General features: G+C 33.7%; 1 protein-coding gene across 1 annotated transcript in view; it reads left to right on the top strand.

The window, feature by feature from the left end:
- Positions 1-15,016, top strand: part of LOC133184388 (uncharacterized) — a 67,029-nt gene that overhangs the window by 17,273 nt on the left and 34,740 nt on the right. The window contains exons 21-34 of the mRNA XM_061319442.1: positions 42-242; positions 1,005-1,241; positions 1,851-2,102; positions 2,252-2,449; positions 2,914-3,155; positions 4,282-4,519; positions 5,169-5,327; positions 5,683-5,838; positions 8,574-8,744; positions 10,068-10,262; positions 11,288-11,420; positions 12,340-12,479; positions 13,366-13,575; positions 14,027-14,263. Coding sequence (XP_061175426.1) covers positions 42-242; positions 1,005-1,241; positions 1,851-2,102; positions 2,252-2,449; positions 2,914-3,155; positions 4,282-4,519; positions 5,169-5,327; positions 5,683-5,838; positions 8,574-8,744; positions 10,068-10,262; positions 11,288-11,420; positions 12,340-12,479; positions 13,366-13,575; positions 14,027-14,263 — 2,769 coding nt within the window. The remainder of the gene's footprint in view (positions 1-41; positions 243-1,004; positions 1,242-1,850; positions 2,103-2,251; positions 2,450-2,913; positions 3,156-4,281; positions 4,520-5,168; positions 5,328-5,682; positions 5,839-8,573; positions 8,745-10,067; positions 10,263-11,287; positions 11,421-12,339; positions 12,480-13,365; positions 13,576-14,026; positions 14,264-15,016) is intronic.

The raw sequence follows: 15,016 nt of genomic DNA, 5'->3' as shown, positions 1-15,016 counted from the left end.
GCTTTATAAAATGATCATAGCAATTCAAAAATGATCTTCAGGAACCAAATGCCCTGATCCTGGTTATCCAAGAGGAGGTTACCTTTCTGCGGATGTGAAGGGATTCCAACTGGATCAGGTTGTCACATTTGGCTGTAACAGGGCAGGATTCAGTATCCCATCAGGGAATGCATTGAAGTGTCAGCTTAGTGTTGGTGGGAATAGTCTGGAATGGAACGCTACCACACCTGCTGAGTGCCAAGGTAATTGGAGTCTGATGTTTAAATAGTTTGACATGCTATCTTAAATATTGCAAATTGACAAGTAAAATATAATTTCAGGCCAAAAATTGTTTAGTTTCTCAGACACCACTGCATCAGGTCAAACACTGCCAAATTGAACAATTTTATTGGCATTTTAAAGGGAAATAACTCAATTTTCTGAGTTATTTCCCTTTATAACAAGGGAATTTTCTGTTTTTAGCATCTAAAATTATTCCTTATTTGACTGTTATCAAAATTACTTCCATTACAAAGTTAAAGTTTTTAATTTTTGTCAAAAAAAAAAAATCTTAATAAAACAGATATGATTTTAGTAAAATTTTAATATTAAGTTTTCACTAAATCTATACTCTTAAAATAAAAAAAAAAACTTCTGTTTTCCCATTTTACTATTTCTTTGGAAATTTTTTTTACATTTTTGATTATTTTTGATTGATTTTCTTGACAAAAAATTTGAAATGTGCATTTGGCAGAAGTGATGTTTTACAATTATTAGCTAAGGTCTGTGGTTCTGTGCAAAATTAAGTCCTGAATGTTTTGATGATTGTTGTGGGAAAACACGAAGGAAATAATTAAGATTCAAATATATTCAAAACTTTTGATATCCAAATGGAATTTTTTCACTTAATTATCTCAGTAGATTTTTCAAATAGCATATGTGTACCCCAATGGATTTCTATTTTAATGGTGTTGGATCTGCAGAATCTGTTAAATTTTTTTTTTTTATTTTTGTGTATTTTACAGATACTGAAAATCCCACAATCAGAGGATGTCCAGGAAATTTGACTCTAAACCAGTATACTCTGATCAGTCACAATCGGCCCTCTGTGAATGACAATAGTGGAATTAAGACTTTCGAGGTCACACCTGTAAATGCCAATACAACCCTAGTGTTGGAGACAACTCCAATCACCATAAGTTACACTGCCACTGATTTCAATGGGAACACCGATAGGTGCAGTTTTACTGTGACTGTAACAGGTTTGTAATGCTTAGTCTATATGGTACAGTTTTACAGCGTATGTGGTTTGATACAGTTATGCTTTGCTCTATAGATAACTCTCCAGTATGATTTAGTATGAAATCTTCAAATTTTATGGTTGCATTTCTATGACATTCCCAGTATAAAATGAACAAAATGAAAAATAAAAAGATGTAAAATTCTGTATTGGACAAATTGACCATGCAAAGCCTTAGAAAAGCATTCGTTTTATTAATGAAATAGGTGTAATGCAAAAGAATGCCTCTTCTGGAAAGAGAGGAAATTTTTGCTTTGTAGGTAAAAAGAAATAGGCATTGTATATAATGTTTATAATGCTTTGTCTTGTCAGACCTTTGAATACAAAATTTCAATTTAACTGATGTTATCTGCTACACTCTAAATAGTCAGGATTATTATATGTACAGTTAGAAAATAGACATAATTTGAAAGTCCATACTAGCTTTCATTGTTCTTGTAGAATTTATTCAATTCAATTCAATTTATTGACAACACCATCATACATTGGCATATAGTCATTAATACAATAGACAATAACATACATTTATATGCTTGATGATTACGTTTTGCCTTACAATATTTTTACACAGATGAGGAGCCTCCAAAAGTAACATGTCCATCAGCAAAAACAGTGACAGTTATTGATTCAGAGGTCACCAATTTCACAGTTAATCCTGCAGAGGTAGTGAGAAGTGACAATGTTGGGATTAGATCCACCACCTACAATCCTCCCTATCTTACTGTGAGCCGGAGCTATATTGGTACAACCAGACCAGTGACTGTAACAGTGACTGATACAACAGGAAGGACAGATCAGTGTCAAGTCCAAGTGTACACCACAGGTAAGAAATTCTCAATATTTCATGCTGTTAAATCACTTATTTTCATGGGGGTAAATTTTAAGATGTCAGGGCATGTTTGTCCTGAAGAAAATTGGATACCTTCCCTTCCCTAAATTTTTGATCTTTGATATTATTGCCTGTAATGTCAGCTGCTGCATGTTCACCATACTCCCTGGAAACCCCTGTGAATGGACAGAAAAACTGCAGTGCCACCTCCAATGGGTTCCAGTGTGACTTAAAGTGTGCTCAGACCTACACATTTTATGATGATCCTGGAGTAACAGTGAAGACTTTGACCTGTACCACAGGAAATCCATGGGCTTCACGCATCCCAGCATGCACTCCTGGTAAGTCATGTTTTGTTTTCTTTATTTCTTGGTTGATTCCTTTATTGATGAAAAAAGATTCCTTTATTGATGAAAAAAGAGGTTTTTTTTCAGTTTTTGGCTGGTCTTAGGCAATCTGTCATAGTTCTTGTATGTTCAAAAACACAGTATGAATTCTTCAAATCAAAATTTGAAGAAAAAGCTAGGACATGGTACAAGATTAGGGCCAGAATTAGCCCCTCAGTTGAAACAAACAAATTTTGGTAATTCTTCATAAAGTATTGGTTTATGCTTAGACCCAATTCACAAAGGAAGAACTGAGGGATATGTTTTATTCTAACAATTGTATGAAAATATTTCAGTTTCTTATATTGCCTATTTTTTATAATACACTAAAGAATTTTTTTTATCTTGATATGTAAATTTTAATATAGTCATTGAGCATTTCATCATTTATAAAAACTGTATCATTTTTAACATTTCAGAAAATCAGCAAGCCCTATACACTTCCTTGGTTACTATCACTTACCAAGTAGAAACACAAGGTCAGACTATTGGTTCCACTTGTTTTGACAATGCTTACAAGTCAGCAATTTCCACGCAAACACCACTTACTGAACAGGCTCTGAAGGGTGGATGTTCTGGAGGACTCTTCCCCAATGATAATATTGAGATTAATATCAATGAAGACTCATCATTTGCCACTGCATCAATAAGTGTAGACACGGTAATACATGTACCTCAGTAAATATAGACACAGAAAAACATCAAAGGACACAGTAAGACATCAATATGAATAGACACTGTAAGACATAAATAAATAAAGACATCTTACTGTGTCTATAATAATTGATGTTTTACTTGTGTATATTCACGTAAACTTTGCAAATGTTTTCCCTTATAACACTATTTGAACAAAGCGTATTTAAGACATATAAACAGGTTCATCACATGGCCATCAATTCATTGTTAAGTCATAAACCATTGACATAATTAAACAGTGTCATCATAGGTGGTTGACATGTTGAACACATTCAGTTTATACCATTGAGGTTTGATAAACTAAACAATTTCATGGGTTTAAAACTATAGACACAAATATTTGTTATACATGTAAATCAGTCACAGATGTAAATATAAGTACTAAGGTATCATTTTAAAATATTTATTGTAAATATGGGTTGGTACATGATCAATCTACCATAAAGCTCTTTGATCACATGATCAACCTGTATTTACATCCTGATAAATGTTTAAAAATGATACCTTATTTCTTAAATATTAATTGATGTCTTACAGTGTATATATTTATTGCTGTCTTACTCACAGTCTATACTCGGTAAGACATCAATGAATAAAGACATGAACATCAGTATCGATATGGACACAATAAGACATCAGTAGATGCAGTAATACCAATAAATGTAAACACTACAAGACCTTGAAATTTTTTGATGAACAGTAGTATTTTTGTTACTCAGCATATGTTCTCTTTTGTTCTTTTGAAAAACAGTCAAACCTCGTTATCTCGAACTCAATATGGGACCGAGAAAAAACTTCGAGATACCCGAGGATTCGAGATGTCCGGGGTAAAATACTTTTAAAAAGAATGGGGGTTGGGACTTCCCAAATCACTTCAACATATCCATGGTATTCGAGATATCAGTGTTCAAGATACCAAAGTTTTAATTGTATATACATGTATATGGAAGTTTTTAAATCTAATTTTTAAGCAAAATAATTTGAGATTTATACTGTACATTTACTTTTTATCAGACTCTTTGTATGTAGAGAAAGGTGATACAATGGAAAAAGATTGAAGTAGATTGATATCAGCATGTTCTTTATGTTAGGTAAACATAACCTACACTGTGGAGCAGAAGCCTTTTGGATACGAGGAATCAAAGTATTCTGCGTGTGCAACAAACATTTTGAGCAGAATGCAGTCTTTTGACATCAGTATTAAAACCATATCATCCCAGGTACCAGGCTGTCCTAATCTTATTCGCACAAATGCTGTCGAGAATTCCAAGGGATTCATTTGCTCCACTGATAAAAAGAAGGTGACAGTTGGTGGTAAAGACTATTGCTGTAAGTAAAGATAATTACTTTGTACAGGAAAACTCGGTTATAGCGAAGTTCTTGGGACCTGCGAAATCACTTCACTGTATCCATAATTCGTTATATCCGTATAACGAATTTGTAAAAGTATACATAGTGAATTTGCAATATGGATTTTTTCCTTCAAGTATGACTAGCAAATGTATTTAGGGAAGTATAAAAAACAACATTTACCTTGGAGTTCAAAAGTTTCTAGACGAATTGAGTTTCAAAGAAGAAAACTTACAAAATTAATATCAGTTCAATATTTTATAAATTGAGATCTTTGAAAATTTGCTATGAAAGATGTACAATTGTCATTTCGTTATTTTTAACTTCTAAGGGACATAAAATTAGTTCGCTATAACCGTAAATTTGCTATATCCAAGTTGGTTATAGCTGTAAAATTTTACAAGGAATTATTAGGAATTTTGCCAGGGATTACAAAAAAACTTCACTATATCTGTTAATTCGCTGTATCCGTCTTCGTACTAAACGAGTTTTACTGCATATACAAAACTTAAAGATTTTTTTTAAAAAACGTCTATTTAAAGCTGTTTCATTTGATAGAATTTATCCAGAAAATGCTGAAGGGTAAGAGTAAAAATAAATTTCTTAGAATTCTTACAATATTTTTCAGTGAATTGTCCAGCTGGAACATATCTGAGTGCCCCAAACACCTGTACTCTGTGTCCATTGAATACCTACAAAAGTTTTAGCGGAGCCACAGCTTGCACACCCTGTGGATCTGGACGAGGCACCCACATCACTGGGGCTACATCATCTGGGCAGTGTTTCAGTAAGAGTGTTGATTTTTCGTTCTGTTAAATAACCTATACTTTGATATTTGATAAAATAAGATGATACTTTATTTGTATACTTGAACATTATCAGAGCAAGCATGGGTTGAAGATGTAAATCATTTGGCATAATAAAACAAAAGTCATGGGAGTTACACATTTTAGCATTAAAAAAAAAACTGTTTCAAAGTAATTATATAGGGTTTTGTTGTATTTTTTTATTTGGAGGAGAAAATCGCATTACTATTATATTAGTTTAAAGGGTTTTGAAAATATTTGATTTATTGTGCTAATAGTCTCCATTATCAAATATCTTCTCAGTGCTGATTGGATTCTTTCATAATTTTATTTAAGGTTTTTGTGCAGTGGGTACATACTCCACCAGTGGAATGCCCCCTTGTAACCAGTGTCCGAAAAACACTTACTGGGTTAACAGCACGTACTGTCAGGCTTGTCCTGATGGAGGGAAGACAGTCAGTGTCGGTTCTTTCAGTATAGGGAATTGTATCTGTAAGTGATAATGCAGAAAATGTACAACAAAAGTCGGGATCAAAAGTAAACCAAAAATTTGACAATGTTTGTATATGTATGATAATTTTGGAATCATCATATTGTGTGGGTTCAAATTTTTGTGTAGCCCTTATCTAAGAATTTACATGTACATGTATTTGTAAAAATATTTAAATATAGCTTTTGCGATTTTTAGCTCACCTGAGCTGAAAGCTCAAGTGAGCTTTTCTGATCACATTTTGTCTGTAGTCCGTCTGTCTTTAAACTTTTCACATTTTCGACTTCTTCTCCAGAACCACTGGGCCAATTTCAACCAAAATTGCCATAAAGCATCCTTGGGTGAAGGGGATTCAAGTATATTGAAATGAATGGCCACGTCTTATTTCAAGGGGAGATAATAAAGAATTACCGGTAGTGAAAAATTAATAGCATCTTTTAAAAATCTTCTTCTCAAGAACCACAGGGCCAGGAAAGATGAAACTCATGTGGAAGCATCCTCAGGTAGTGTAGATTCAAGTTTGTTCAAATCATGACCCCTGGGGATAGGGCGGAGCCACAATGGAGGATCAAAATTTTACATAGAAATATATAGGAAAAACCTTTAAAAATTTTCTTCTCAAGAACAGCAAAGCCATGATAAGTCATATTTATATGGAAGCATCCTCAGGTACTGTAGATTCAAGTTGTTCAAATCATGACCCCTGTGGGTAGGGCAGGGTCATAATGGAGGATCAAAGTTTTACATAGAAATATATTGGAAAAATCTTTAAAAATCTTCTTCTCAAAAACAGCAAAGCCATGATAAGTTATATTTATGTGGAAGCATCCTCAGGTAGTGTAGATTCAAGTTTGTTCAAATCATGACCCCTGTGGGTTGGGCGGGGCCACAATGGAGGATCAAAGTTTTACATAGAAATATATAGGAAAAACCTTTAAAAATTTTCTTCTCAAAAACAGCAAAGCCATGGTAAGTCATATTTATATGGAAGCATCCTCAGGTAGTGTAGATTCAAGTTTGTTCAAATCATGACCCCCGTGGGTAGGGCGGGGCCATAATGGAGGATCAAAGTTTTACATAGAAATATATTGGAAAAATCTTTAAAAATCTTCTTCTCAAGAACCACAGGGCCAGGAAAGATTAAACTCATGTGGAAGCATCCTCAGGTAGTGTAGATTCAAATTTGTTAAAATCATGACCCCTGGGGATAGGGCGGAGCCACAATGGAGGATCAAAGTTTTACATAGAAATATATAGGAAAAACCTTTAAAAATTTCCTTCTCAAGAACAGCAAAGCCATGATAAGTCATATTTATATGGAAGCATCCTCAGGTAGTGTAGATTTAAGTTGTTCAAATCATGACCCCTGTGGGTAGGGCGGGGCCATAATGGAGGATCAAAGTTTTACATAGAAATATATTGGAAAAATCTTTAAAAATCTTCTTCTCAAGAACAGCAAAGCCATGATAAATCATATTTATATGGAAGCATCCTCAGGTAGTGTAGATTCAAGTTTGTTCAAATCATGACCCCCGTGGGTAGGGCGGGACCACAATGGAGGATCAAAGTTTTACATAGAAATATATAGGAACAATCTTTAAAAATCTTTTCAAGAATAGCAAAGCCATGATGAGTCATATTTATATGGAAACATCCTCAGGTAATGTAGGTAGATTCAAGTTTGTTCAAATCATGACCCCCGGGGGTATGGCGGGGCCATAATGGAGGATCAAAGTTTTACATAGAAATATATAGGAAAAATTTTCAAAATCATCTTCTCAGGAATAGCAGAGCCCTGATTGATCATATTTATGTGGAAGCATCCTCAAGTAGTGTAGATTCTAATTTTTTTTTAAATGATGACCCCACCCCCTGGGGGGGAGGGGGAAGGGTGGAGCCACAATGAAGGATCAAAGTCTTAAATAGAAATATATAGGAAAAATTCTTCTGAAGAACTGCAAAGCCATGATAAGTCATTTTGATATGGAAGCATCCTCAGGTAGTGTAGATTCAAGTTTGTTAAATTATGACCCCGGGGATAGGGTTGGGCCACAATGGGGGATTGAAAATTTTACATAGGAACATATAAGAAAATTTCTTCTTCTTCTCAAGAACTGAAAATCATGTTTAGTCATTTTGATATGAAAGCATCCTCAGGTAGTGTAAATTTAATTTTGTTCAAATGATGACCCCCGGGGGTAGGATGGGGCCCCAATGGGGGATCGAAAGTTTTACATAAGAACATAGAGAAAAAATATTTCTTCTCAAGAACAGAAAACTATGTTTAGTCATATTGATATGGAAGCATCCTCAGGTAGTGTAGATTCAAGTTTTTTCAAATGATAACCCCTGGGATAGGGAGGAGCCACAATGGGGGATCAAATTTTTACAAAGGAATGTATGTAAAACTTTTTGTAAAATCTTCTCAAGTACAACAAAGCCATTTGTTTTATTGACATGGAAGCATCATCAGGTAGTTTAAAATTCAAGCCCCCCCCCACCCCCCCCTTAATCTTTTCAATACCAAACTGATTTGTGCTTTTGCCTAGCCAATGTGTTCAGGTGAGTGATGTGGCCCATGGGCCTCTTGTTTTTAATGTGACATTTAATTGTTATAAAATTACATCCCCAAAGAACCTGGAATTTTTATCAGTTCTTGAAACTAGCCCCCAAGAATTGATCAAAATTCCATCATGTAAATATGTCCTCTGTTGTTGACAAACTTTTATGATTCCAGCAAAATGCAGTGTAGGTACATCTTCCTATGATGGTTATGCTCCCTGCAGATCCTGTCCACTGCATTACTACCAAGACCAGATGGGGGCTACATCCTGTGTCAGGTGCTCTGATGATAAATACACATCATCTGTAGGAAGTTCAAGTCCTTCAGACTGTAAAGATGCCTCAGGTAGAAAATAAGCAATTCAGTTTTGGAAATTTTTTTACCAAAGACAATTTGTAAATCCATTAATTACTAACATTAAATCATCAGATAAAATTGTTGTTGTTAGTAACGGTGGTCAATTGTTTCAGGACTACATAATATGTAGGTCTCTTTCTCTTTGCTCTTTTTGGTAATATTATAAGAGATTTTGTATTACTCTTCAATGGCAATGGCTCTCCTTGTACAGAATTTTTAAAAAGAATGGATGGACTTGAGTACCCTGAAAATAGCTGTAAATTGAAGTTTTATATAAAAAAAAATTTCTTTCTATAAACAAGATCACCTATATATTTACTGTGTATTATTTCTATAGATATGAATTTAAAACACTCTTTTCAGTGAAAACCAAATAAATATCAAAGGCATAGATCCTGAAGATTTCTTGAATATCAATAGACAATCAGCGCTACACTTCTTTAATTATCTGAATACACAATCAGTGCATGATTGTTGGTTATTCTTAAGAAAACTGTGGTTGTATATTGAACAAAATAATGTCATGTTAAAAGGAAGTGAACCGACAAAAGTGCGCTTAGATTAATATTACAAAAACTTATTCATAACAAACTTGTCGCTTTCATTTTTATTACTGTTTTAACTTTGATTTGTCGAATCCATTGACCTGTTGAATTTTAGAATTTATCCCATGTTGTCCAGCAGTGAGTGTACTTGTGAAAACAATTACACTGTATTCTTAAATGTGACCTTAATCTATATCTGATTTAGAGTGTGTTTGGTTGGTCTAACATTTGAGGAATTTAGCAAATTTTTTTAGTATGTCCTCCCAACATTTACCAGAAAAATCTCTTAATTTCATATTGACATAGCTGTAATATAGCATACACAGATTTGAATATCTAGAGAGAGAGAAGGAGAGAGAGAGATGTCTACACTGATGCCATTAGATAATCCTGTCTCTTATTTATATTGATTATGTGACCTAAAAACCACTCCAGGTACACATCAAATCCGGGACAGCAACACTGATGTATTATTTTTTCAATTTTGATTCGTGGCACCAAGGCATTGCTTTTGCACAAATGTTCTACATAATATATGTGTATGTAGATCTTTCTATTGCCTGTAAAATATTTTGGATTCACTTCAATTACAGTTGGGTAGAAGAATCGCATAAACACCCAAAATAGGGCATTAAGTCCACTCATTCTTTCTGAATAATTCTTTTAAAATCCTTTTTACTCATTTCTCTCAAAATGCTTGAAAGGAATTGATTTTGACTAAAATTGAAAATCAAATCTTTGAACATTTTTTGTTTGTCCCCTGTAGACTTGTGTCCTGCCCTTAGTTGTCAGAATGGTGCCACTTGTGTTGCTCGACATAACTCAGCCATTTGTGAGTGCCCTGTTGGTTACTATGGTACCAGATGTGAGATGCAGGTCAACAACTGTATTTCACAACCTTGTTACAATGGTGGAACTTGTGTCAGTGGCATTAACAGTTACACCTGTAGCTGTCCAGCAGGTAAATAGTTTTATTATACTTTCATGTTAAATACTAAAATGTGATTGGTTTAGATGCATTTAACAATATGTATTATATTACTTTCCTGTGAAATACTAAAATCTGATTGGTTTAGACACATTTAGCAATTTGTAATGTTACTATCAGCATAAGCGACATATTTGACAATGGGTAACACAATGTCACATGTGTGTAAATTATGCACGTACGGTTCGCTGTAGAATTCTCAAAACGTCAGTTGTGCATTTGAAAGAAGCCGAGTAAACTTGACGTCAATCAGAGTTTGGGTCCGATGTAGCTTGATCGAAAAATGCTTGTGAGTGCAGAAATAACAAAACTTTCGACGATAAAGGACTCTCTGGGTATCAAATAAACAATAAAGAGGTCGGTAAATCTTTTTTGAAGTTTTCTTATTGAGAAAAACAGAAGCAGAGAGTTTGAAAGGTTTCCAAACATTAACTTAATAAATAAATAGTGCATGTTTTTTAGAGTAACAGTTGAAAATGACACCCCTCTGAAAACCATTGTCAACATCTGCTGATGTGTCAGTTGAAATAGTTTTCCGAGGGGTGTAAATTTCAACTGTTACCTTCAAAAATTTGCACTATTTATGTAATACCACACGTCCAACAGTTAACATTTTCTGATGAAGCATTGAAAATCGTACAGTGATAAATGATAGAACTGTAGATTCCATAGCTATTAAAAATGTAGCACAAATTTCTGTAGATTCATGTTTAATTCAATTTATGTGAATTTTACAAGGTTAGGTAATTTAGTGTCATTTTAATGAGGATGGCTTTCCCAGCTAAGATTATGAATTGTTAATGTGTAGATTACATGTATAAGAGGTATCTGATAATTATATAAAAACTCACAAAATATGATCTTTTAAGGTCCCTTACTTCACAAATGGATCCATTATTTTCTTGCTTTTAAATGTTTTTAAGTGAATTTTGTTATAAAGCATAATGTGAGTAATTTTAAATTTCCTTTTCACCAGATTATATGTTGTTTTTTTTCAGGTACAACAGGAAATAGGTGTGAAACGGATACAACGGATGAATGTAGTTCTTCTCCGTGTAAAAATGGTGGCATGTGCGTGAATCTGTTGAATAGCTTCCGGTGCCTATGTTTGGATGGATTTTCTGGAACAACGTATGTATATTATTAGAAGTACATGTATGAATAATTTTTCATTTTTGTCATTAGAGTAAAAAGAAATTTGGGTGATGAAAAGAGAATTTGAAGAAAAATGATTTCTATTTAAAAAAAATACAAAAAGTCCAATGAACTTTATAACAGGGTTGATCAAATACAGTAGAATCACTTTTCTAATGGATTAGAGTATTTAAGATTTATTTGATTTTATTAAAACATTTGTTTTTAATCCAAAGGAATTGAAATGAACTTACCTTAGGCATAACAAAAAAGAGAAATATTTTGTTTCTCAAAATAATTGGGAACCTGGAAAAAGGCAGTTTTTATATGAAAAGCAAAAAATGCATGGTCAAAATTTCCATTATTATCATATTTGTTTCTGTTGTTATCAGTAACAACTCCAGGTAAGACTGTAGTAGCCCCATACATTCCAACATACATATGCACTCAATAAATGTTTAGAAATGAAGTGAATATAAGAAAATCTAACAAATTTTATACACAGGGTTTGAGTTCTCTTTTAAATCTTTAATCCTTTTTGGGTAAAAGATTTAAACATTGGCTTAAATCTTTGTAACGTGTTAATGTAGAATTACTGGGTATGTGTTATATCCATAATAAAAAAAATTCACAATGTATTGTATTGCACAACCTGTATCTTAATTCAGAATCATATTCAGTAGTACTTGCACAGGTGTAAAGTGAGGGTTACTTAAAATGTAAATGGTAAAATTCATATTTGTTTTGTTAAAGATAAAATATGCACATTTTTTCCAGATGACATCATTTATTCTTCAGAAAGTTTCAAACAACAATAATAATGATAAAAGAATGTGGACAACTACCTGAGCCCCCCTCCCCCTTCCTCCTCCTAAATCAATAATTATGTGCTTGTCTTATGTATGTTCATTTGCAGGTGTGCCAGTCAGTCTAATATATGCAACACTCAGCCGTGCAATACTGTCGGCACTCAGGAATGTTTGAATTATGACAACATACGCCACATCTGTAAATGTAAATCTGGATACATGGGAAATGATTGCCAAACAAATATTGGTAAATATCCTTAGCTTTGTACTCATTTAATTACTATATGTGAAAGTCAGTTTGATGGATGTACAATTTTCCAGTATCTGAGCTGTCGAATCTTTCTCTTTTTATTGAATGGATAGAATTAGGGGGGAGGGGTGGGCATTAATTAAATGTTAATTATAAGTTGAAATAGTGAAAGTTAGTTCATTCCATAGCAGTTTGAATAGTGGAAGGGTTTAAGAATTTTTTCTATTTGATTTCTCTAATTCTGTCGTGGCTTTAAGTTTAGATAATTTTTTAATACCCCCACTTGAAAAACAGGGCGGGGGGGGGGGGGGGGGGGGTATAGTGATGGAGTGTCAGTCCATCTGTCTTAATGTCCATCCATCCGTTACGCTTTGGGGTACCCATCTCTTATCCACAACTCCTCTTGTACCACTGAATGAAATTTAATGAGATTTTCACAGAATCTTTGTTACATAGTGCCATTGTGCACCTTCTATTTTACTTTTTGATTGGACACAAATTTCGGGTTTCCAGTAGCAAACTATAGACACTGCCATTCTTTCTCTAATATTGAGGGGTATCCATCTCTTATCCGCAACTCCTCCTATACCACTAAATAAAATTTAATGATACTTTATTACGTACTGCTATTACGCACCTCCTATTTTACTTTTTGATCTGACACTTATTTCGGGTCTCCCATAGCAAAACATGGACTTTGCCATTATAATCATATGGGAGGTGGGAGATATCATTTTGTGAGCTCAGTGCTCACAGTACCTCTTGTTTTTAGTTTAGTTTTTATTAATTACAAGATTTTACCTGCATCTGAAATTTCAAATTACATCAATGTATTTTCTGCATTTATGTCCAACTTCATATTGTATATGTTAATTTTTTGTAGATGACTGTGCGTCCAATCCTTGTCTGTATGGTGGAAACTGTACAGATTACGTGAACACGTACACATGTAACTGCCCTGTAGGGTATGGAGGCCTACGCTGCCAGAATCGGGTCAATCCCTGCAGTCTCAATCGGTGTAATAATGGCCAATGTGTGGATGCCTATCCTCTGGACAGTTACAGATGTATCTGTAATCCAGGCTATTCTTATGGTAGGTACCAGGAATAAAACAGAACGCCCACTGTACATGTATCTGCTCACGAATTGATTAGATTTATGGAAATCTGCAAGCTAAAACATACACCCTAAGGTAAATTCTAGAAAATGGGCAGTTCTGGTAACATTTTCTTATTATTTTTATTGGTAGAATATTGATAGAATGGTGTATGGTAAAATTGTTTGTTAGTGAGTTTCTGACAGAAAAATATATATATTAATATATATAAAAAATATATCTATATTTTTTTAATGATTGAAAAGACATACTGGTAGAAAAATAAACATTTCATGTTGAGGACAATGCATGAAAGTCATATGGACCCCTGGACCAGTAAATTTGAGATTTCCTAATTGGTCTGCATGACAGATGGGAATCCTAGCTTTTGGGTCTGTTGGGTGAATTCTCTTAAAAAGGCCTTTAACTTAAATTTTTATTTCTGAAGGTCAAATTTGTCCATATGAAATGTATCTGAACAATGGAACCAGCCTAAGCAGTTATAGTCAGCAATCGGGTGTGACTATCAACTTCTGTCGACAACTGTGTGACAATGAGGTACGATGTCAGGCCCTTACATTTGGAGCTGGAAGTTGCTTATTGTATCAAACTTCTCCAGTAACCTCAACCTTCACCAGTGCACCAGGTTCTGTTCTCAACATAAAGAAATGTAACAGTCCCGATGGTAAGTTATTTATTAAGTAAATTTTGGATCTGAGATCTGTATAAGTTATACATCCTACTAGTTTATTGATTAAAGCTATAGAATAAGCAGGAACAATTGAGAACTTGACAAAAGTGAAGAACTGATATTGACCTTTGACCTTGAAATTGGAAAATTGTTTGTGAGCCTTATAACCTCTAGAACCCCTATCAAGGTGAGCCAGTGGCCAGGATAGAGTCATGATAGAAAATTAAGGGTTCTTTTTTATTTAAAGAATAAATCTTTTCAAGAATATCAAACCCAGAATTATAATCATAACAATATGCAAACATACCCACGCAGGATAGAATTATATTTGATGAAATCGTGACTTTATGGAAATACAGCAAGGTGAACAGTTTAACAAAACTGTTTGTTGGAAATTTCTAGAAATTTCAAAAGTGAACAAAAAATTTTTGATTTCTGATATTAATTTGCAATCATCGCTGTGTAATGCAAATTCAAATTTGTTTAAGTCAAAGCCCCAGTAGGAATGTGCCTATAAGGGACATACTGTATTTCACCAAAGTTTTGACTAGAAATATGAAAGTATGGATAGTTTCATTTGTCAGGAAGAGAAATTTGACTGATGAGTATTGTGATTTTTAAAACTCTTGTTTTCATATGTATATTCTATTTTCATTTGCTCACTGCATACCTTACTTTATTGGAACAATAAGAGGAAAATTAATATGGAAAACTAAATGTATCTTTTTAGAGAAGAAACTAAAATTC

This window comes from Saccostrea echinata, unplaced genomic scaffold, assembly GCF_033153115.1.
Source record: "Saccostrea echinata isolate AGI-Se365-2 ecotype Australia unplaced genomic scaffold, CSIRO_AGI_Sech_v1 ptg000010l, whole genome shotgun sequence".
Taxonomy (NCBI): domain Eukaryota; kingdom Metazoa; phylum Mollusca; class Bivalvia; order Ostreida; family Ostreidae; genus Saccostrea; species Saccostrea echinata.
This window is presented reverse-complemented; position numbering and strand designations above follow the sequence as displayed.